The sequence below is a fragment of the Scyliorhinus torazame genome, chromosome 21 (assembly GCF_047496885.1).
Source record: "Scyliorhinus torazame isolate Kashiwa2021f chromosome 21, sScyTor2.1, whole genome shotgun sequence".
Classification (NCBI taxonomy): Eukaryota; Metazoa; Chordata; class Chondrichthyes; order Carcharhiniformes; family Scyliorhinidae; genus Scyliorhinus; species Scyliorhinus torazame.
The window spans coordinates 128,287,323-128,310,104 of record NC_092727.1 but is presented as its reverse complement, the minus strand read 5'-3'; the positions used below and the strand labels follow the sequence as shown (position 1 = coordinate 128,310,104).

General features: G+C 50.2%; 1 protein-coding gene across 1 annotated transcript in view; it reads right to left on the bottom strand.

Annotated features, from left to right (window-relative positions):
- LOC140398650 (src kinase-associated phosphoprotein 1-like) overlaps positions 1-22,506 on the bottom strand; it is a 514,762-nt gene extending 492,256 nt beyond the window's left edge. Inside the window, exons 1-3 of the mRNA XM_072487554.1 lie at positions 22,238-22,506; positions 22,014-22,115; positions 8,217-8,322 (exon numbers count right to left, since the gene is read on the bottom strand). Of these exons, the coding sequence (XP_072343655.1) occupies positions 8,217-8,322; positions 22,014-22,050 (143 nt within the window). The 5' untranslated portion in view covers positions 22,051-22,115; positions 22,238-22,506. The remainder of the gene's footprint in view (positions 1-8,216; positions 8,323-22,013; positions 22,116-22,237) is intronic.
- Positions 22,507-22,782: the final 276 nt, after the last annotated feature.

Here is a 22,782-nt window from a genome sequence, read left to right as displayed (position 1 = left end):
AACTGCAGCTTGTTATCTAGCAGGTTGCGATTAACCTATGTGCTGTCCACAAAGAAAATTCCAGATTAAATATGTATACAAGGAAAGTGTGTGATAGAATACTCTCCTTTTGCCTGGATGAATGCAGCTCCACGAACACAGAAGAAGCTCGACAACATCCTGGTGAAAGCAGCCCACTTGACTGGCACCCCATCCACCACCTTAAACATTCACCCCCTCCATCATCAACACACAGTAGCAGCAGTGTGCATCATACACCCTGCCCCTAATGACAGTAATGCACACTGCCATCCAAACACTGCAATTCCCTCCCAAATCTTTCCTGCTAAATTGCCCTGGATCAAGCATTTCCTTTGGTCCGTCACGGAGTTTCCAGATTATGCAAGATGATCAGAGGATTGGATAGGGTGGACAGTGAGAGCCTTTTTCCTCGGATGGTGATGTCTAGCACGAAGGGACACCGCTTTAAATTGAGGGGAGATAGATATAAGACAGATGTCAGGGGTAGGATCTTTACTCAGAGAGTAGTAAGGGCGTGGAATGCCCTGCCTGCAACAGTAGTGGACTCGCCAACACTAAGGGCATTCAAATGGTCATTGGATAGACATATGGATGATAAGGGAATAGTGTAGATGGGCTTTAGAGTGGTTTCACAGGTCGGCGCAAAATCGCGGGCCGAAGGGCCTGTACTGCGCTGTAATGTTCTATGTTTCTGTGAAGCACCTTTGTGCTACAATCAATTTTGTTAGATGTTAGCAATACGATACAACACGAATAGCCAGGTGGCAAGGCAGTATTTATTGCTGCTCTAGTTCCCTTGAGCTATGAAGGGACAGCCACTTACAGCAGAGATGCACGGCACGATTTAAAGAGAAAAAAAGAGCCCCATTGTGGGCAGGTTTATTGGGCGGGAACGACCCTGTTATCAAACGGGACTCGTTATTTTTTCAGGCCTCAGTGGGGAAGACCCCGCCAAGGCTGCATTTACCTTCATTTCTACATGGAGGAGCTCCACTCGTCCGTGCAGGAAGAGATCAGACCGCCATCTTTAAATCGCGGCCCCGATCTCTTGATCTTCCCACCGCATAAGGAAACGGCACCCCTGGACACCCCGGCACGGGCAAAATGTACCATGGCACCGCCAGCCTGGTATTGCCCCTGCCTGACTGAGTGCCACCTGGGCAATCTGGCAGTACCATGCTGGTACACAGCCGGCACTGCCAGGGTACCCAAGTGGCATCAGCAGTGCAGGGATGCCACCCTGCCCAGGGTTGGACCACCCCGGGGGCTTCCGAATGCCTGCCGTTCCACCTGGTCACTGTTTGTGGAGACCCGACGCCGGCTGGTGTCTCCTCGGTGAGGCGGTTCAATCCTGGCAGCTGGTTGGCTCTGGCGGAGACAGATTTAAGTGTATCTAATTGCACACTTAGGCCCCACCCATTGTGGGCGGGATCCAGATCGCGACATCCCGCGAGATCCCATTAGATCTCGCGAAGCGTGGCAGGAGGAGATTTACGGCCGCGTTACGTCCTGAGTCAGATGCAACGCAGCCGTTAGATCGCGCCTACAATTTCTGATTGAGACTTGATCTGCCAAGGAAGTTTACAAAGGCAGCTTCCATTTCAAATGTGAACATGGAGATTAGTGTCAGAGGACCCACGATGGAGACTGGCAATCTGTTTACTGGTTAAAGTTACTGTGGTATTGCTCGTGGAGAGCAAGGATGAATTGTTTGCTAATCAGGATATTTGTGCCATGGAGGCATAGCCTCAGCCACTAATCTCACAGTTAAATTCCATGTCATTTTAATATATTTGGGATTTGTGGCGGCTTTGCGATGGAACTTGTAGAAACTATAAGTGACTGGATATCTTACATTTAATTTTTAATCTGACTGTACAGACCACGATTCAAGATTTCATCCCATGTGTAACATTCCCTGATCTGATCCCAAAGAGTGAGAAGATTGAGAGTTTGCATCACTCACAGGAGAGAGTTGACTCCGGCGGAGGCCAATCATGTCTGCTCCTAGCAAGACAACTAGTCACTGAATTCCTCTCCCTGTTCCCTCCAACACCCTGTAAAATGTTATTCCTTCAAAAAGGAACAGCACGGGTAGCAGTGGTTAGCACAGTTGCTTCACAGCGCCAGGGTCCCAGGTTCGACTCCCTGCTTGGGTCACTGTCTGTGCGGAGTCTGCACGTTCGCCCCGTCTCTGCGTGGGTTTCCTCCAGGTGCTCCGGTTTGCTCCCATAGTCCAAAGATGTGCAGGTTAGGTGGATTGGCCGTGCTAAATTGCCCTTAGTGTCATAAAAGGTTAGGTGGGGTTGCTGGGTTACGGGGATAGGGTGGAGGCGTGGGCTTAAGTAGAGTGCTCTTTCCAAGGGCCGGTGCAAACTCGATGGGCCGAATGGCCTCCTTCTGCACTGTAAATTCTATGATTCAACTGAACTATCCAACTTATTTTTGAATCTACTAATTCCACTACTTCGGATCATTTGTGAAAAGAAAAATTATTGTTACAACCAGGTTAAGAGGGGTAGCTGGCTCCTCTCGGCTAGTACAGAATTTAATTTTGAAAAAATATAATATTGCCCGTTCAATATATCCTTAATTCTTGCACAAGCCAACCAGACTCCTCCATTTAAAAAAGTAGTTAGTTTTATGAAAAAAGCTCACTCGGGTAGAGATACAGAAACTACCAAGATTTAAAATTTATGCATATGTCCAACTTCTCAGTCATGCCTAAAATACAGGAGAACAACTTCCCCAGAGATGTACAAAAAGAATTAAAACCTAACAGAGGATCAGATGTTTACTTGGTTTAACTTAGCCAAATTGTAAGACGTAAAAATTATTCACAGATTGTCCAAATTCTTATTCACAGCAAGAGAGTCACTTTCCTCAGCGGCTGCTGGTCCTTTGGTTTCTCCCTGAAGCAGTCACACTGCAAACATGCCAATTTGGTTCTTTTCTATTGAAGACAGTAGCACCGAATTGGAATTATTCTATAGGAACTCGTTTGCTGCAAGGTTTTCAAAGCACAGAGTGCATCTTTGTTGAGTGGTTCCAGGGAGGGGAGAGTGGAGGCAAGGCTATTGCATATGTGGCAGAGAGAGGGAGAGAACGTAAGAACATAAGAACTAGGAGCAGGAGCAGGCCATTTGGCCCCACGAGCCTGCTCCACCATTCAACGAGATCATGGCTGATCTTTTGTGGACTCAGCTCCACTTTCCCGCCCGAACGCCATAACCCTTGACACCATGTCGCTGTGGCAGAGAGAGGGACAGAGAAAAAGAGAGAGGGGGTTAAGACTGTTACCCCATGGCAGAGAGAGAAGGGACAGTCTGTTGGATCTGATCCAGTCCAGTTTACACCCAAGAGCTTGGTCACCTGGGGCGAGATTCTCCCCTACCCGGCAGGGCGGGGAATCCCGGCGGGAGGGAGTGGCGTGAACCACTCCGGCGTTGGGCCGCTCCAAAAGTGCGGAGAATCCACACCTTTAGGGGCCAAGCCCTCACCTTGAGGGGCTAGGCCCACGCCAGAGTGGTTGCCGTCTCGCCGGCTGGCGTGGAAGGCCTTTGGCGCCACGCAGGTCGGGGCTGAAAGGACTTTGCGGGGCGGGGGAAGTCCGCGCATGTGCGGGAGTGTCAGCGGCTGCTGACGTCATCCCCGCGCATGCGCAGGGGGGTGGGGGGGGGGGGGGTCGTCTCCACATCGGCCATTGCGGAAGCTATGGCCGACGCGGAGGGGAAGAAGTGCCCCCACGGCACAGGCCCTCTACGGATCGGTGGGCCCCGATCGCGGGCCAGGCGACCGTGGGGGCATCCCCCGGGGCCAGATTGCACCCCCCCAGGAACCCGGAGCCCGTTTGCGCCGCCTGGTCCCGCCGGTAAGGGAGGTGGTCTCATTCACGCCAGCGGGACCGGCATTACAGCAGCGGGACTTCGGCCCATCGCGGGCCGGAGAATCGTCCGGGGTGGCCCGCCGACTAGAGCGGCACGATTCCCGCCCCTGCCGAATCTCCGGTGCCGGAGAATTCGGTGGCCGGCGGGGCGGGATGCATGCCGGCCCCCGGCGATTCTCCAACCTGGCGGGGTGTTGGAGAATCCCGCCCCTGATCTCTGATACTTTCATCTGAGAGCTCTGCGGACGTCTTCATAAAGTGGCTTGGGCCTTCTTTGCAACTTTGCCACAATGTTCAATACATATCCAGCAGATGACATTACAAATTATATTCTGTGTGGCACATCTTTGTAACAATATAAAACGTTCCTCATATCACTAACCTTTTTGAGAATCACCTTACCCCGTACCTTAATTGATGTCCTCCGCACTGACCCTTCTGCCACTGAGAGCAGTTTCTCTTTATTCCACCAAGTTATTTTTGAACACCTCCATCAAACCTCCCAGGGAGAACAACCCCATCTTCCGACTCTTTAGGATTACTTTGCTTTGTAATAAAGCCAAGGATCGCATAATGGGTTTATCAATATGATCAACGCAAGGGGAGACATCCCTGTATTCATCAGCGGGGCCAAGGTGGAGATGATCAACAGCTTCAAATTCCTCGGTGTATACATCACCAACAGTCTGTCCTGGTCCATTCACGTCAATGCTATGACCAAGAAAACACAACAACACCTATACTTCCTCAGGAAACTAAGGAAGTTTGGCATGTCCGCATTGACTCTTACCAATTTTTGCAGATGCACCATAGAAAGCATCCTATCTGGCTGCATCGCAGTCTGGTATGCCAACTGCTCGGCCCAAGACCGTAAGGAACCACAGAGAGTTGTGAGCACAGCCCAGTCCTTATAGGAAGGATGTGGAAGCATTAGAAAGGGTGCAGAGGAGATTTACCAGAATGTTGCCTGGTATGGAGGGAAGATCTTATGAGGAAAGGCTGAGGGACTGGAGGCTGTTTTCGTTAGAGAGAAGAAAGTTAAGAGGTGACTTAATAGAGGCATACAAGATGATCACAGGATTGGATAGGGTGGACATTAAGAGCCTTTTTCCTCGGATGGTGATGTCTAGCACGAGGGGACATAGCTTTAAATTGAGGGGAGATAGATATAAGACAGATGTTAGAGGTAGGTTCTTTACTCAGAGAGTAGTAAGGATGTGGAATGCCCTGCCTGCAACAGTAGTGGACTTGCCAACATTAAGGGCATTTAAATGGTCATTGGATAGACATATGGACGATAATGGAATAGTGTAGATGGGCTTTAGATTGGTTTCAAAGGTCAGCGCAACATCGAGGGCCGAATGGCCTGTACTGCGCTGTCATGTTCTATTCTATTCTAGTCCATCACACGAACCCACCTCCCACTCACTGACTTGGTCTACACCTCCCGTTGCCTTGGGAAAGCGGGCAGCATAATCAAAGACCCCCCTCACCTGGCTTATTCTCTCTTCCAAACTCCTCCATCAGGCAGGAGATACAAAAGTCTGAGAACACGCACCAACAGATTCAAACACAGTTTCTTCCCCGCTGTTACCAGGCTCCTGAACGACCCTCCTATGGACTGAGCTCCATGCATCTTCTGTACTGTTGTTAGCACTGTACTCCGTCTGCTCATCCGATGTCTATGTATTTACATTGTGTACTTATCGTATGTTTTTCATGTATGGAACGATCTGTCTGGACTGTACGTTGAACAATACTTTTCACCGTACCTCAATACACGTGACAATAAATCGAAATCAGAAGACACTAGTAGACTAGTGCTTTTCTAAAGGATCTGTGGTGGTGATCAGGGGACTGGACGTTAATGCAAAAGACAATACAGGCCTGGGAAGTGGGCCTTGTCCCTGGCTAGTGTGGCGAATGATACAACTTCAATTAATCCAGCCCAATATTAATGCTTTCACCAAAAGGGCAAGGCCTGCAACATGATGTCCACATGCCAAGATATAGAATCATAGAATTTACAGTACAGAAGGAGGCAATTCAACCCATCGAGTCTGCACCGGCCCTCAGAAAGGACACCCTATTTAAGCCCACACCTCCACCCTAAGCCCGTAATTGGTTGAAATTGAAAGCTGGGCACCTGTTAACTCATTTCCATTATAACTTTCTCAGAGTGACAGTCTCCAGCAGATTGCCCCTCTCGACAGACTTACCTTCTCTGGGATTCTGAAGCCCCCGTCTAGCCCAACCTTCCTCACTCAGGCTGGGTGAGACAGGAGCAGCGAAGTGCATCCCTGGCATCAATGACGTGGGGTGCCGAGAGGTTAAGTCACTCCCTCTTTTTACAGTGGCAGTTGCCGTAAAGGGAAGGTTCAGAGGGGCAATTAATGGTCAAGTGGTTCAGACAACGAGGAGGGCCATGCCAAGCTGGGTCTGGTTTTTTTTTTTTTTTTTTTTTTAAACTAGTTTCTCTGGAGTTAGAGCAATTCTTTTCCTCTTGGTGACTCTGAGGGTAAAACTGCCAACCATCCGAAGTTGGCGATTTAAATCGCTTCTGTCAGATGATTCCCAGCCTAATGCAATTGACCAGAGGAAGTTAGCATTTATGGGCAATTTCCAGGTGAATACTTACCCGAGAACCTCCCAGAGGGGCTCCCCAGCACATCATTGGGGTGCCCCCTAAATGCAACCCTGGGAAACCAGGAAGTCATGGGATAACATTCTGCCCAATGCCCTGAAAAGCCACTTTGGATAAAGACTTGTCCATGAACAAAACTATAAGCATCTATATAGTGATGTTATTGCACAGGAGGAAATCTCTCCTCTTGTTGTCTAATGCTTTAATAATGGGAAACCGGAAATGCAGTAAATACATCTCGCCGAGGACTACAATGCAGACATGACGAGAGAAACAAGGTCAACAGAAACGATCATTTCAGCAAAGGCAATGCATTGAGCAGCAACAGGAACCTGATCCAAACACCCAGATAACAGTTCCTGTGGTGGATGTGAACGGAAGGAAGTCATACAAAGTTTAGCAGCTCTTCAGCAATTTAAAAAGAAAATTATTCACTCGGTGAAGCACCTGAAAATGAACTGCTGTTCTCAGGTTAAAAAAACCTAATTTAATACAACTTAAATGTTCATAACTCCCAGAAATGTAGTAAAATAATCCAAAGCACTTCCCAAGAATGTAAAATCAGATAAGAATTGATAGATAAGAGGGATATTTTTTAAATGTAGAGCAACAAGCAAGACAACTAATGGTATTTGAAAATCGGCATCCATTTCTTATTTGGCAGCATTCGGTATTTGTCTATGACCTCATTTCTATCCAGGCTGAACTTAATCTGATACTTCTTCGGCAATCAAGTTGACTCATTTTATAGTTCAGCTGTCACAATATTGCCCCTCCCTCAATTTGCCATTTGTTTGAATTTTACTCAGGTGCCTGTCAGGAGCAAATGTGTTTCAATAAATACATTCAAGAATCTGTCACCGGAACATCATTATTGAAGTGCTACACTGCCACAGGGCATAGACAAGTGTAAGCATGGACAAGAGGCATTGAAAAGTTAGAGAACACTGAGATTGGTGAAGCTGTGCAGTTCTGCACCAACATGCTGCTTGCTCACTCTGCTTTACAGCAGCTCAGCTTCTGTCAAAGGGGAAAGATCAGAGGACCGAACCAATTCTCCAGATAGGAAAAACGAAAGGGGGACCCAAGAAGTCTTTAAGTTCATGAAGGGGCTAATAGAGATACAACAAGATGGAGCAAGACATTTCCAGCACTGGACAATCATAAATACAAGACGGTCAACAAGTAAACCCCAACAAAGAACTCAGGAGAAGATCCCCAACTCAATGTAGAGCTTACTACCACAGTCAGCCAAATAGCATTGCTGCATTTGAGGCCGAGTTGTAGCATACAATGATGAGAAAGGAACAGAAGGATACTGTTGATAGAGTGGAAAAGGGCGGCCAAGGCTCATGTGGAGCTTACAACACCATCATAAATGAGTTGGGCCAAATTGGCTGAAGATTCTGCGCTGCAAGTCCTAGTAACCGAGCAGAGAGCAGGCAAGAATGACATGCAGCACCCCAGACTCGTCAGCAGTCGTACATCTACAGTTAAAAGGGAATCCTTCCCATCCAGTTTGCCCACCAAATGGCAACTGGTATATTTGTGGTTTCTGCTGCTGCAGACAAGGGAGATTTGGGATCATCAGAGCCCCATCCAATTTTAGGCTGCAAACTACTTATGTAGAGTGACATTTAGTTTACCTTGAAGCATTCGACTTACTTGTATTTCACCAGGCGGAAGCCATCTAAGAGTACTTCTCTTTCATCTTTTGCCTTTCTGCTCAGCTTTTCACCTTGTAGACCTTCACCTATAAAGTATTCACAGTCTGGCCACAGAAAGGAGAAAAGAAAAATTCAAGAGTTTTTGTTAGTCACTTAACATGCTATTTGAAGAGAGTATTTTAATTAAAGCATATATAGTGCCTTTCACGGTTGAGCTTTGAGACAATGGATTTGTTATATTTCTTTGTGAGCCTCAAAACAGAGAAGTTAGAGGTGCCCACACTATCGATTCTTCCAAACACGACAGGAGGGTTAAGAAGAGCTGATGCTCATTCAATCTAAGGTGGAGAACTGCAAAGTCCGTGCAAACACTGCTCACATCACGACACATCGCGTGACACTTTACCAACAGGAATGTATTCCCTGAAGCAGAACAGAAATACACTTTGAAATGTAGTTGTAATGCCAAATCATGGCATCAATTTGTGCACAGCTGGCTCCCACATAACATCACTAAAACAGATAATCTAGTTGTTTGAGGAGTACTACTGGAGTGTGTTCCTCCTTATTCCGTCTATTAAAATTTCAAATTATTTTGCATACCTCTATCAAATCTCCTCCAGATCATCTCTACTTTATGGCCAATTACCCCACCACACCATTGGAATCATACTTCAAAAGTGACCATGCAAGTATTGGCACCAGAGGGCAAACCGTACCAGTCAAATCAAAAAAACAGGACCTTCGGAAGGAAAGACAACTAGTTTTTCATATTATCCATTGAATTAATCAGCTGGTCATGGGAATAGTTCAATAAATTGCCTTTCTTTCAGCAGGAATGCAGACTTAGACAGATCACAATGCTTTAAGTTACTTGGATGCACATAATATATAATTGATCTTCATTCATCACTAGTTGTGAAGAATTTAAAAACAACAATTGTTTTTTTAAAAGAACGAATAAACAGGGCAGCACGGTGGCGCAGTGGTTAGCACTGCAGCCTCACGGCGCTGAGGTCCCAGGTTCGATCCCGGCTCTGGGTCACCGTCCGTGTGGAGTTTGCACATTCTCACCGTGTTTGCGTGGGATTTGCCCCCACAACCCAAAGATGTGCAGGGTAGGTGGATTGGCCACACTAAATTGCCCCTTAAATGGAAAAAATAAATTGGGTACTCTAAATTTATTATTTTTTAAAAAAAGAACGATAAAACAAGCCAGAAACAAATCTAAAACAGGTGACCCGCGAATAAAATGTTTATGATAGAACAGCTAGCACTTCTTGAAGAATGTCACAATACATTGATACTGCGCTGCCTTGGGATAATCCAACTCCAGAAATGGGGCAAAGATCATGGCATTCCCAGGGTGTGGGTGTCACTGGCAAGGCCATCCAATTGCCCATCCTCAATTACCCCAAAGAGGGTGATGGGCTTTCTTCAAAGTGGTGGATCAAAGTAGTCATAGTGATTTCAGAGAGCACTGTAAAGAAAATGTCAAACACATGGTACGAGACTAGAGTCTCCTCTATTTTAGTTTTCGCCTTCAATCTTGTACAGAATCCCAACTGGCATAAACCCCTTCCATTCACCATTGTGCAGAATCCCAATGGGTCCAGGCCCCTTTTCATTGACGCTTCCTGCGCACAATTCCAGGTGGCTCAAATCCCCTGCCATTCACTTAAGCAGGAAAGGAGTTCTGACCCAAGCACGTTTAAACATTTATATCCTGGTCCATTTGCCAAGTACTTAATGTTCACTTCTCTAAGCACAGTGAAGCCACTTGAGGAAATTCTCCCAATGTATACAAAATTTTAAAAAGTGTTTTTAACTCAATGTTATGCATTTTTTGGACCAGATTGTGGAAGAATGACTAAATTCTTCCAGTGTGAAGATTTACAAATCGGTTTTAATTTTAGTTGAAACTTGCACAAATAAATATTTATTCGGGCAGTATTTTTGTAAATTTAACTGTGAGATGGCCAAGTATCAGTGTTATGTTAAAAAGCAGAGGCCAGCCGAATGGTTTATATGCGGGCCTGCTGTCTCATTTCAAACCTAGGTGTGGACATCAGATTGATGGGATAAAGTAGGTGTGGAATGTGTTTTGAAAGGCAGATAGTTTGAAATTGTGACGATTCTACCCACGAAATGAGAGCAGTTTTGGTTGGGACAGAAGTGCAAATCCTGCTGAGAAGATTGTTAGAAACCCATCTGTGGCATTTGCCTCATAGCTGGGGCGTTACAGCTTAGTTCCCGGAAGAATCTTTCAGCTGGGTCAGTGCTTGAAGTACAGACAAGTGTATTTAAGTGACTGGAGACGGATCAACATCAAATTCTGCCAGTGGGATTGCACTGCTCGAAGGGAATAAGGTGGGAAAAGTTTCATTGACTACTTACTGAGTTATGGGGATAGGGTGGAGGTGGTGACCTTGGGGAGGGTGCTCTTTCCAAGAGCCGGAGCAGACTCGATGGGCCGAATGGCCTCCTTCTGCACTGTAAATTCTATGAATAAGTGCAGCTGAAAGAGTTACTTTGCCTCTTATGTCTTAAGGAGTGGTTAACACACAGAAGAAAGTGCCCAGTAGCTTCACTCAGAAGTGAAATGCCTTCTACATTAGAGCCACTTTCTGTAATAGAAATTGATCAGGTCAAAATGTGCATTGTGACGAAGCAATCCTTCTTGTGAAATATTATTCATGGTTAATTAAATCAAATTCATTGGGAGTGTACAGGAAGGACAATTTAGAATAGCCGGTTGCACGTTAGCAACAAACTGAGATAATATATTGGATCAGAATATAATAACAGTTCACCCGGGTCAGACAGAGGTCGTGTTCAAACCTCACTTGAGCCTGTGCACGAGATCTAAGCTAACACTCATTGCAGAACCGAGGGGGGGGGCACTGTCGGCGGTGTCAGTACCGAGCGGGTGCGGCACTGTCGGCGGTGTCAGTACCGAGCGGGTGCAGCACTGTCTGCGGTGTCAGTACCGAGGGGGTGCGGCACTGTCGGCGGTGTCAGTACCGAGCGGGTGCGGCACTGTCGGCGGTGTCAGTACCGAGCGGGTGCGGCACTGTCGGCGGTGTCAGTACCGAGCGGGTGCGGCACTGTCGGCGGTGTCAGTACCGAGGGGGTGCGGCACTGTCGGCAGTGTCAGTACCGAGGGAGTGCGGCACGGTCGGCGGTGTCAGTACCGAGCGGGTGCGGCACTGTCGGTAGTGTCAGTACTGAGGGAGTGCGGCACGGTCGGCGGTGTCAGTACTGAGGGAGTGCGGCACGGTCGGCGGTGTCAGTACCGAGGTGGTGCGGCACTGTCGGCGGTGTCAATACTGAGGGGGTGCGGCACTGTCGGCGGTGTCAGTACCGAGGGAGTGCGGCACTGTCGGCGGTGTCAATACCGAGGGAGTGCGGCAATGTCGGCGATGTCAGTACCGAGTGGGTGCGGCACTGTTGCCGGTGTCAGTACCGAGGGGGTGCGGCATTGTCGGCGGTGTCAATACCGAGGGGGTGCGGCACTGTCGGCGGTGTCAATACCGAGGGGGTGCGTCACTGTTGCCTGTGTCAGTACCGAGGGGGTGCGGCACTGCCGGCGGTGTCAGTACCGAGGGGGTGCGGCACCGTCGACGATGTCAGTACCGAGGGAGTGCGGCACGATCGGCGGTGTCAGTACCGAGTGGGTGCGGCACTGTCGGCGATGTCCGTACCGAGTTGGTGCGGCACTGTCGCCGTTGTCAATACCGGGGGGGGGTGCGGCACTGTTGCCGTTGTCACTACCAAGTGGGGTGCGGCACTGCCAGCAGTGTCAGTACCGAGGGGGTGCGGCACCGTTGCCGGTGTCAGTACCGAGGGGTTGCGGCACTGTCGGCAGTGTCAGTACCGAGTGGGTGCGGCACTGTTGCCGGTGTCAGTACCGAGGGGGTGCGGCACTGCTGGCAGTGTCAGTACCGAGAGGGTGCGGCACTGTTGCCGGTGTCAGTACCGAGGGGGTGCGGCACTTCCGGCGATGTCAGTACCGAGTGGGTGCGGCACCGTTGCCGGTGTCAGTACCGAGGGGGTGCGGCACGGTCGGCGGTGTCAGTACTGAGGGGGTGCGGCACTGCCGGCAGTGTCCGTACTGAGGGGGTGCAGCATTGTTGGCAGTGTCAATACCGAGGGGGTGCGGCACTGTCGCCGGTGTCAGTACCGAGGGGGTGCGGCACTGGCGGCGATGTCAGTACCGAGGGGGTGCGGCACTGTCGGCGGTGTCAGTACCGAGGGAGTGCGGCACTGGCGGCGATGTCAGTACCGAGGGGGTGCGGCACTGTCGGCGGTGTCAGTACCGAGGGGGTGCGGCACTATCGGCGGTGTCAGTACCGAGTGGGTGCGGCACTGTTTGCGGTGTCAGTACCGAGGGGGTGCGGCACTGTTTGCGGTGTCAGTACCGAGGGGGTGCGGCACTGTCTGCGGTGTCAGTACCGAGGGGGTGCGGCACTGTCGGCAGTGTCAGTACCGAGTGGGTGCGGCACTGTCGGCGATGTCAGTACCGAGTGGGTGCGGCACTGTCGGCAGTGTCAATACCGAGGGGGTGCAGCACCGTCGCTGGTGTCAGTACCGAGGGGATGCGGCACTGTCGGCAGTGACACTGCCGAGGGGGTGCGGCACTGTCGGCGGTGTCAGTACCGAGGGGGTGTGGCGCGGTCGGCGGTGTCAGTACCGAGGGAGTGCGGCACTGTCGGCGGTGTCAGTACCGAGGGGGTGTGGCACTGTCGGCGGTGTCAGTACCGAGGGGGTGTGGCACTGCCGGCAGTGTCAGTACCGAGGGGGTGTGGCACTGCCGGCAGTGTCAGTACCGAGGGGGTGTGGCACGGTCGGCGGTGTCAGTACCGAGGGAGTGCGGCACTGTCGGCGGTGTCAGTACCGAGGAGGTGTGCCACAATCGGCGATGTCAGTACCAAGGGGGTACGGCAGGATCGGCGATGTCAGTACCGAGGGGATGCAGCACTGTCAGCAGTGACAGTGCCGAGGGGGTGCGGCATGTTGGCGATGTCAGTACCGAGGGGGTACGGCAGGATCGACGATGTCAGTACCGAGGGGGTGCGGCACTGTCGGCGGTGTCAGTACTGAGGGGGTGCGGCACTGCCGGCAGTGTCCGTACTGAGGGGGTGCAGCATTGTTGGCAGTGTCAATACCGAGGGGGTGCGGCACTGTCGCCGGTGTCAGTACCGAGGGAGTGCGGCACTGGCGGCGATGTCAGTACCGAGTGGGTGCGGCACTGTTTGCGGTGTCAGTACCGAGGGGGTGCGGCACTGTCGGCGATGTCAGTACCGAGGGGGTGCGGCACTGTTTGCGGTGTCAGTACCGAGGGGGTGCGGCACTGTCGGCAGTGTCAGTACCGAGTGGGTGCGGCACTGTCGGCGATGTCAGTACCGAGGGGGTGCGGCACAGTCGGCGGTGTCAGTACCGAGGGGGTGCGGCACAGTCGGCGTTGTCAGTACCGAGGGAGTGCGGCACTGTCGGCGGTGTCAGTACCGAGGGAGTGCGGCACTGTCGGCGATGTCAGTACCGAGGGAGTGCGGCACTGTCGGCGATGTCAGTACCGAGTGGGTGCGGCACTGTTTGCGGTGTCAGTACCGAGTGGGTGCGGCACTGTCGGCGATGTCAGTACCGAGGGGGTGCGGCACTGTTTGCGGTGTCAGTACCGAGGGGGTGCGGCACTGTCGGCAGTGTCAATACCGAGGGGGTGCGGCACTGTCGGCAGTGTCAGTACCGAGTGGGTGCGGCACTGTTGCCGATGTCAGTACCGAGTGGGTGCGGCACTGTTGCCGGTGTCAGTACCGAGGGGGTGCGGCACTGTCGGCGGTGTCAATACCGAGGGGGTGCAGCACCGTCGCCGGTGTCAGTACCGAGGGGATGCGGCACTGTCGGCAGTGACAGTGCCGAGGGGGTGCGGCACTGTCGGCGGTGTCAGTACCGAGGGAGTGCGGCACTGTCGGCGGTGTCAGTACCGAGGGGGTGTGGCGCGGTCGGCGGTGTCAGTACCGAGGGAGTGCGGCAATGTCGGCGATGTCAGTACCGAGGGAGTGCGGCACTGTCGGCAGTGTCAGTACCGAGGGAGTGCGGCAATGTCGGCGATGTCAGTACCGAGGGAGTGCGGCACTGTCGGCGGTGTCAGTACCGAGGGGGTGTGGCACTGCCGGCAGTATCAGTACCGAGGGGGTGTGGCACGGTCGGCGGTGTCAGTACCGAGGGAGTGCGGCACTGTCGGCGGTGTCAGTACCGAGGAGGTGTGCCACAATCGGCGATGTCAGTACCAAGGGGGTACGGCAGGATCGGCGATGTCAGTACCGAGGGGATGCAGCACTGTCGGCAGTGACAGTGCCGAGGGGGTGCGGCACGGTCGGCGGTGTCAGTACCGAGGGAGTGCGGCACGGTCGGCGGTGTCAGTACCGAGGGGGTGTGGCGCGGTCGGCGGTGTCAGTACCGAGGGGGTACGGCAGGATCGACGATGTCAGTACCGAGGGTGTGCGGCACTGCCGGCAGTGTCAGTACCGAGGGGCTGTGGCACGATCAGCGGTGTCAGTACCGAGGGGGTGTGGCACTGCCGGTAGTGTCAGTACCGAGGGGGTGTGGCACGGTCGGCGGTGTCAGTACCGAGGGGGTGTGGCACGGTCGGCGGTGTCAGTACCGAGGGAGTGCGGCACTGTCGGCGGTGTCAGTACCGAGGGGGTGTGGCACTGCCGGCAGTGTCAGTACCGAGGGGGTGTGCCACAATCGGCGGTGTCAGTACCGAGGGAGTGCGGCACGGTCGGCGGTGTCAATACCAAGGGTGTGCGGCACGGTCGGCGGTGTCAGTACCGAGGGAGTGCGGCACTGTCGGCGGTGTCAGTACCGAGGGAGTGCGGCACGGTCGGCGGTGTCAGTACCGAGGGAGTGCGGCACGGTCGGCGGTGTCAGTACCGAGGGGGTGCGGCACGGTCGGCGGTGTCATTTTCAGAGGAGGGTTAAACCAAAGCTCCAGTTCCTATGTGGGAATAAAAGATCCCGGGACACTAACGAGCAGAGGAATTCTCCTGGCCTATATTTAACCCTCAATCTAACAGATTATCTGGTGACAACTATTCATGGGACCTTGTCAGGCACATGTCGGCTGTTGAGTTTTCCACAGCAGCGCTTTTTCTTCAAAAAGTAGTTCATTGGTTGTTTAGCATATCCCAAGCTTGCAGTTATACAAGACCTTTCTTTACTATAAATCGCAGAATCCTAGTGGACAGAAGAGGCCTTTCGGCCTATTCCATCTTCATCGACAAAACAAACTAATTTACCCTAATCCCACTTCCCAATACTTGGCCTGTAGCATTGAATGTTGTGACATTTCAAGTGCTCATCCTGATACTTTTTATAGATTGTGAATGTCCTGCCCCAGCTATCCACCCAGGGCGTGCATCCCAGCTACCCTCCCAGGCCGTGCATCCCAGCTATCCACCCAGGCCGTGCATCCCAGCTATCCACCCAGGCCGTGCATCCCAGCTATCCACCCAGGCCGTGCATCCCAGCTATCCACCCAGGCCGTGCATCCCAGCTATCCACCCGGGCCGTGCATCCCAGCTATCCTCCCAGGGCGTGCATCCCAGCTATCCACCCGGGCCGTGCATCCCAGCTATCCACCCAGGCCGAGCATTCCAGGTTCCCACCACCCTGTGGGCGAAAAATCGTTTCCTCAAATCCCCTCCAAACCTCCTGCCTTCCACCTTTAATTATGCCCCCTTGTTATTGACCCTTCAACTAAATGGCAAAGATAGTTTGGCGAAAACACAAGAGATCTCAAACTTTCTCGATAAGCTGAGCAGGTGTTCTGGTTTGAACCTTGCTGCTCATAGCTACTTGGACCAGCGGGGTTATTCCAGTGTAAAATGTAACTCATAACAGCTCTGATAATAGAAGAATAAATACAGCAACTGGTTACTCCAGTCAGTGCTTTGAACCAGCTTCAGGCCAAGAGCATTGCACGAGGATATCTTTCGCCCTTCACCTCCTCTACATCTAGGCCCATGGTAGCAAGGACAACAAACTTACATTTATATAACACCTTTCCTAACACCAGAAGTTCTTAATTGGTTGTGAGTGCAGACACTAAAACACGACAAGCTCCACAAGCATGGAATAAATGACCACGTCATCCATTTTGAATTGCTTGCGGGTGTGGTGATATGCATCACTGTATATGCACAAGGGGTTAATGTAAATACACTACAACTAAGTAACCACTAGAGGGAGCACCAGTGATGTCATACCAACCAATGGATCATTACAACAGGACACAACCAATGGGTAATCAGGACACCCAGAGGTGGCATTATCACAAGGGGGCACTTCACAACCCATATAAAAGGACAGGGCACACATGCTCTGCCTCTTTCCACAGACAGACATCTAGAGAGTACATCAGGGGCAGCACGGTGGCCTAGTGGTTAGGACAGCTGCCTCACGGCGCCGAGGTCGCAGGTTCGATCCTGGCTCTGGGTCACTGTCCGTGTGGAGTTTGCACATTCTTCCCTTGTCTGCGTGGGTTTCGCCCCCACAACCCAAAGATGTGCAGAGTAGGTGGATTGGCCACGCTAAATTGCCCCCTTAATTGGAAAAAATAATGGGGTAATCTAAATGTATTTTTTAAAAATAGGGAATACATCCGGGTTGATCAACAGCATCACACCCAGCACGTGGCTTAGAGCAGGCTGGTAAAGTTAGACTGAGTTACTACAGCTAGATTAGCAGAGCGTCAAACTCATTTCAGAAGTGTTAATAGTTCAATAAACACGTTGAACTCATTTCATAGTCTGGAGCTTCCTTTGTCAAAGCATACATCAAGGAAGCAGTTTATGCTACACGAAGCAGCGTAACACAACAACGGGATGAATGTTTGCCGCAATCGTACAACTCCATTTTTAAAAAAAGCTGGAGACTGAGCATGCAAGTGCATAATTAATGAGAAAGTGTGCAAAATGGATGAGGGACAAAACTGGGCAGTCATAGTGAAAGTAGGAGATAAAGAAACAAGAGACAACATCAAAAAGCAACCTTCACAAAGTCAGAAAGATTTGATCATTCAGTGTTCTGCTCTCTCAACTCACCGAGAGAGGTGCAGTGCAGTCAACAAGCAGAACATTACACCAACTGCACAGGCAGCTGTTAGAGCAAGCTGGAATATCTTTCATTCTAGCCCGATCGAGAGAGAGACAGACAGAGCACCACTGACACTTCAAAATATACCAGTGTAGTTTCCTGTCAAAAACAAAAACACTGCCCCTGACTGACCACAAACACTTTGAGACTCAGAGTACATGCAGTTCACACCGGATTCAACGAGTGAGCCTCGTCATTGAAAAGAACATTTCCGTGACGTGTAACAATATTCTCGTCAGCAGCAGAAATTTGTAACTGTGTCAATGAAGCACCATCAATGTCTGAAAACAACCTGTCACAAAATCTAAACTGGATACCTGCCAATGAATCGGGCTCAATAAAATCAATTTAAGTTTTTCTTCGCAAGTGTCACACACCTCATGAGTAATAAATTTTAACAAAACTCATAAGCAATTTCAGAATTGTTACTCGGGTGTGTACATTTGACGGGACTGTGCCGTTTGTGCCAACTTGCTGTTCACAAATTGACTGCCACGTTTCCTACAGAACAATAGTGGCTACACTGTAAATTGTACGCTTTACATAGAACATACAATGCAGAAGGAGGCCATTTGGCCCATCGAGTCTGCACCGACCCACTTAAGCCCTCACTTCCACTCTATCCCCGTAACCCAATGACCTCTCCTAACCTTTTTGGACACTAAGGGCAATTTAGCATGGCCAATCCACTTAACCTGCACGTCTTTGGACTGTGGGAGGAAACCGGAGCACCCGGAGGAAACCCATGCAGATACGGGGAGAACGTGCAGACTCCACACAGACAGTGACCCAGCGGGGAATCAAACCTGGGACCCTGGCGCTGTGAAGCCACAGTGCTAGCCACTTGTGCTACCGTGCTTTGGGGCAGCCTTGCGTTGTGAAAGGTTCTCCCAATGCAAGCTGCTTGTTTCTGCAGGAACATTAGTGGTCCTGTCCTCTTCTTCAAAGCCTGGGCTTTGTGTTTTGACTCAGTGAAGAGGCGGATCCAAATAACAGACACATGGTGCATCATGTGACACTTGTGGACAACAATTCCCAGGGTGCATTTGTGCCAAATACCATCACTCTGATTTTCAATTCTTTTTTAAAATTTTCAATTCTTTTTTAAAAATAAATTTAGAGTGTCCAATTATTTTTTTTTTTTCCAATCAAGGGGCAATTTAGAGTGGCCGATTCACCCACCCAACACATCATCTGATTTTAATTTGTAAAGTTAACCAAGTCAGTCCATTTAGGCAGCAGACCACCTTCTCCACCAGCTGCCTGCCAAAACAGCAAAAGTGAAAGCGCCTGTGATTCCAGAGCCATTAATTCTACATTTTGGCACCCATTGGACTCCTTCAAATCATGGGATATCAAAACATATTTCCACCCCCACCCACATATTTGAAGCATCTTCGATTCTACAAACAACAATTGAACACAAACTATCGGCTGCCATTAAAATTAAGTGTTGAATGTTTGCTTTCACCTCAAAGGGACAGGGCCAAAGATATGTCATCATTGCTCTGGTTAGACCCCATGTGAAGTGTCTGCACACTGCACCACAGTAAAGATATATTGACCTTGGAGGAAGTAGGGCGGCACAGTGGCTAGCACTGCTGCCTCACGGCGCTGAGGACCCAGGTTCGATCCCGGCTCTGGGTCACTGTCTGTGTGGAGTTTGCACGTGTCCCCGTGTCTGCGTGGGTTTCGCCCAAAGATGTGCAGGTTAGGTGGATTGGCCACACTAAATTGCCCCTTAATTGGGACAAAAAATTTGGGTGCTCTAAATGGACCTTAAAAAGACCTTGGAGAGGGCAGTACGGTGGCGGAATGGTTAGCATTGCTGCCTCACAGCGCGGAGGTCCTAGGTTCTATCCAGGCTCTGGGTCACTGTCCGTGTGGAGTTTGCACATTTTACCCGTGTTTGCATAGGTTTCGCCCCCACAACCCAAAGATGTGCAGGGTAGGTGGATTGGATCGCTAAATTGCCCCTTAATTGGAAAAAATGAATTGGGTACTCTAAATTTATTTTTTTTAAAGACCTTGGAGGAAGCACAGAACAGATTCACCAGAAATTATGTGGGACCAAAAGGGCAAACTTAGGATAAAAACAGGGTGCGAAGGTGAGAACATGAAGGATAATCTCATTGAAATTATTTAGCAACTTGATGGGATACAGAAACCAAACAACTATTCCTCCAACATGCAGGTGGTGAAGATGAAAAATGAAATGAAAATCGCTTATTGTCACAAGTAGGCTTCAAATGAAGTTACTGTGAAAAGCCCCTAGTCGCCACATTCCGGCGCCTGTTCGGGGAGGCTGGTACGGGAATTGAACCATGCTGCTGGCCTGCCTTGGTCTGCTTTCAAAGCCAGCTACTTAGCCCTGTGCTGAACATTTTATCGCTATTTTTATTTTTGTTTCAGTGCCTGCGGTCTTTTGGCCGAAGGCGTTTTTCAAGGGGGGGATAGGCTGATTTCCTCGTTTGTCTGGCCAGAGTAAGGAAGGTGATACTCCAGAGGTCTATCAGGCTGACACGGGAGGAGAGTTTGCGGTACATGCAGGTGCGAGACTTCGCGAGGAAGGTCTTCCCCACCGTCCCAATAGCGCCTTCCTCATCGTTGCTGGAGAGGGTGATCATCTCGGAGATTTATGGGAGGATTTTGGAGGAGGATAACGGGTCCATGGAGATCAAGGCCAAGTGGGAAGGGAGGTGGGAGTAGTGTTGGAGGGGGGATTGTGGTCTGAGGTGCTGTGGAGGGTGAATGTCTCGACCTCATTTGCGAGGCTGGGTTGATACATTTGAAGCTGGTGTCGTGCTCACCTGACAAAGTCAAGGATTAACCAGCTTTTTGAGGGGGTGTAGCGGTGTGGGAGGGTTCCTGCGAATCATGTGCATTTGCTCTGGTCCTGCCCGAAGTTGGAAAGTTTGTGGAGGGCAGTTTGCACGGAGTTGTGGAGCCCTGTCCCCCGGAAGCCATTTTCAGGGTGCTGGACCAGGCGGAATTACCGGCCAGAGCTGCAGACGGGAGCAGGTGTCTTAGCCTTCGCCTCATTGATCACCCCTGTTGGGATGGACGTCAGCTTGTCCACCCTGTGTCTCAGAGTGGCGGAGGGGGGGGGCCTACTGGAGTTCTTAGCCCTGGAGAAGGCAAAATTTGTCCTAAGGGGGGACATGTGATGGGTTCCATAAGAGTTGGGATTTGTTCATTCTCCATTTTGGAGAGTTGGTTACCATTGACTGTTAAGGGGTGGGGTTCTTTTTGGGTGGGGGGTTTAATGTGTTGGATGGAGAACAGGAGAGTCCAGACCAAGGGGCCATAACCTTACATTTCGAGTGAGTCTGTTCAAAGGTGCTGTCAGGAAGCACTTCCTCACAGTAAGCAGTGCAAGTCTGGAATGCCCTCATAACACATGTGGCTATGGTCAATTCAAAGTGACTAATAAGTTTAAATGGTTAGAGAACGGGTGGTAAATGGAGCTAAGATACAGAACAACCAGGTTCTAACCAGAAAGGCAGAACAGCTGGATGGGTTGAACCTGGTTTACGTACTTCAGTATCAGCTTGTGTAAACTCTCAGCACTGAGCAGCAGAATAATGTACAGTGCATCTTAATGCAAGCAGCAAACGACAAGCATTATTTTGTAAGAGATATTTTATAAAATTCTAAAAGGACATATAGCTGATGTTTCAGATTTATTCCAACCACAGGAGGTTCTTAAAGACTTTGGCGGCTCCGGAGTGAGTCCGCAGCCACCTCGCGAGTTTCCTGAAGGGCAGGACCACATCGGAAACACGGCATGGGGAATTCGGCCGATCGGGGGCGGTGAATAGCGGCGCGGGCCTCAGGGAGTGGCCTGACTTGGTGGATACTCGGCATGGCATGCTCCCCGAGTCCGGCGCTTTTCGGGCAGGCGTAGAATCGTGGAACCGGCGCCGTTCCCGATTTCATGCGGGTAAACAGATTCTCCGCCCCATCGCCGAACACGATTTCGGGATCGGGGTGCGGAGAGTACAGTCCAACATCTGGCACCATCTGGGTCATGTCATTGCACAGCCACATAACGCCCCTCAAGCCAGCCGAGGATTTCTTGTTAATTCATTCATAACGAGGCCAGCATGTATAACCCATCCATAATTCCCTTAAGGTGGTGGTGAGCTGCCTTCTTGAACCGCTGCAGCCCATGTGGTGTAGGTACACCCACTGTGCTGTTAGGGAGGGGGTTCCAGGATTTTGTCGCAGCAATAGTGAAGGGAGAACGCTGCCATGTTACCAAGTCACTGCCCCTATTGTCAGCCCAAAGGAGCACACCAACAAATCGGCAAAGTGGCAGCATTGAGTGGTGACCTTTGTTGAGACCATTTTCAACCCAACATCAAAATACACAGCACTATGTTTCCAGAAGGACAGAGCTGGCAAACTGGGCGTATCAACAGTCCCTCTCTAAAAAAAAATCTTTCTTGTCAAAATAGACCGCTCCTCGTCCAAAAGTTAGTTAGCGAGTCATTCTACCAACCCGGGTACAAGCCGTTCCCAGTTTGAGAGGAGCGAAATATACAGTGGAAATTGTTCAGCCCCCTTCCTTCCTGGTCCAAATACAGAAGAGGAATTTTAACACATTCATTGACATTTCAGATTAGAATATTACCTTCCAGAAGTCTCCTGATTTCCTCGGGTATGGCCATGATTCAGGGAGCGGTGTTTCCGGAACAGTTACAAGCGGAAAACCCCCGTGGTTACTTTTTCTCATCTAGCGGAACGCGAGATAGATTTTGTTAAGAGGGCGTGAGAGGGTTAAAGTTTACAGCAGTTTTACATAAAACTTTGCAGCAAGCTGCCTGGTGTGGTACATTTTTAAACAGTGTAACTTACCAAGTGGCTCCTTGTGTGTTTCAGGTGTTCCTGCGGAGGATTCAATGCAAAATGCACGTTACTGATTAATAAACCCGGAATTGACAGATCCAGCCACCTCTCACTCGAAATTATTCTCTTTAAAGCGACTCTGACTTCATGAAAAATACATGTTGTGCCTTTTTTTTTAACGTCAGACACAAAGTTGCAAAAATCTAGAAAGCCCGTTGCGTTCGAAATCTATTATATTTAAATGGTCCTTTTAACATAACAAAAACGTGTTCCACAGGAGCGTTACCAGACAGAATTTGACACGGAGTCACATGAGCAGATACTGGGTTCAAGAGGTAGGGTTGAAAGGGAGTCTTAAAATTAAAGGTGGCAGAGAAAGCAGAGAGGTTTATGAAGGGAATTGCAGAGTTTGATTGACTGATATCTATTGTCACATGTACCGAAGTACAGTGAAAAGTATTTTTCTGCGGCCAAGGGAATGTACACAGTACGTACATGTAGACAAAAGAATAATCAACAGAGAACATTGACAAATGGTACATCAACAAATAGCG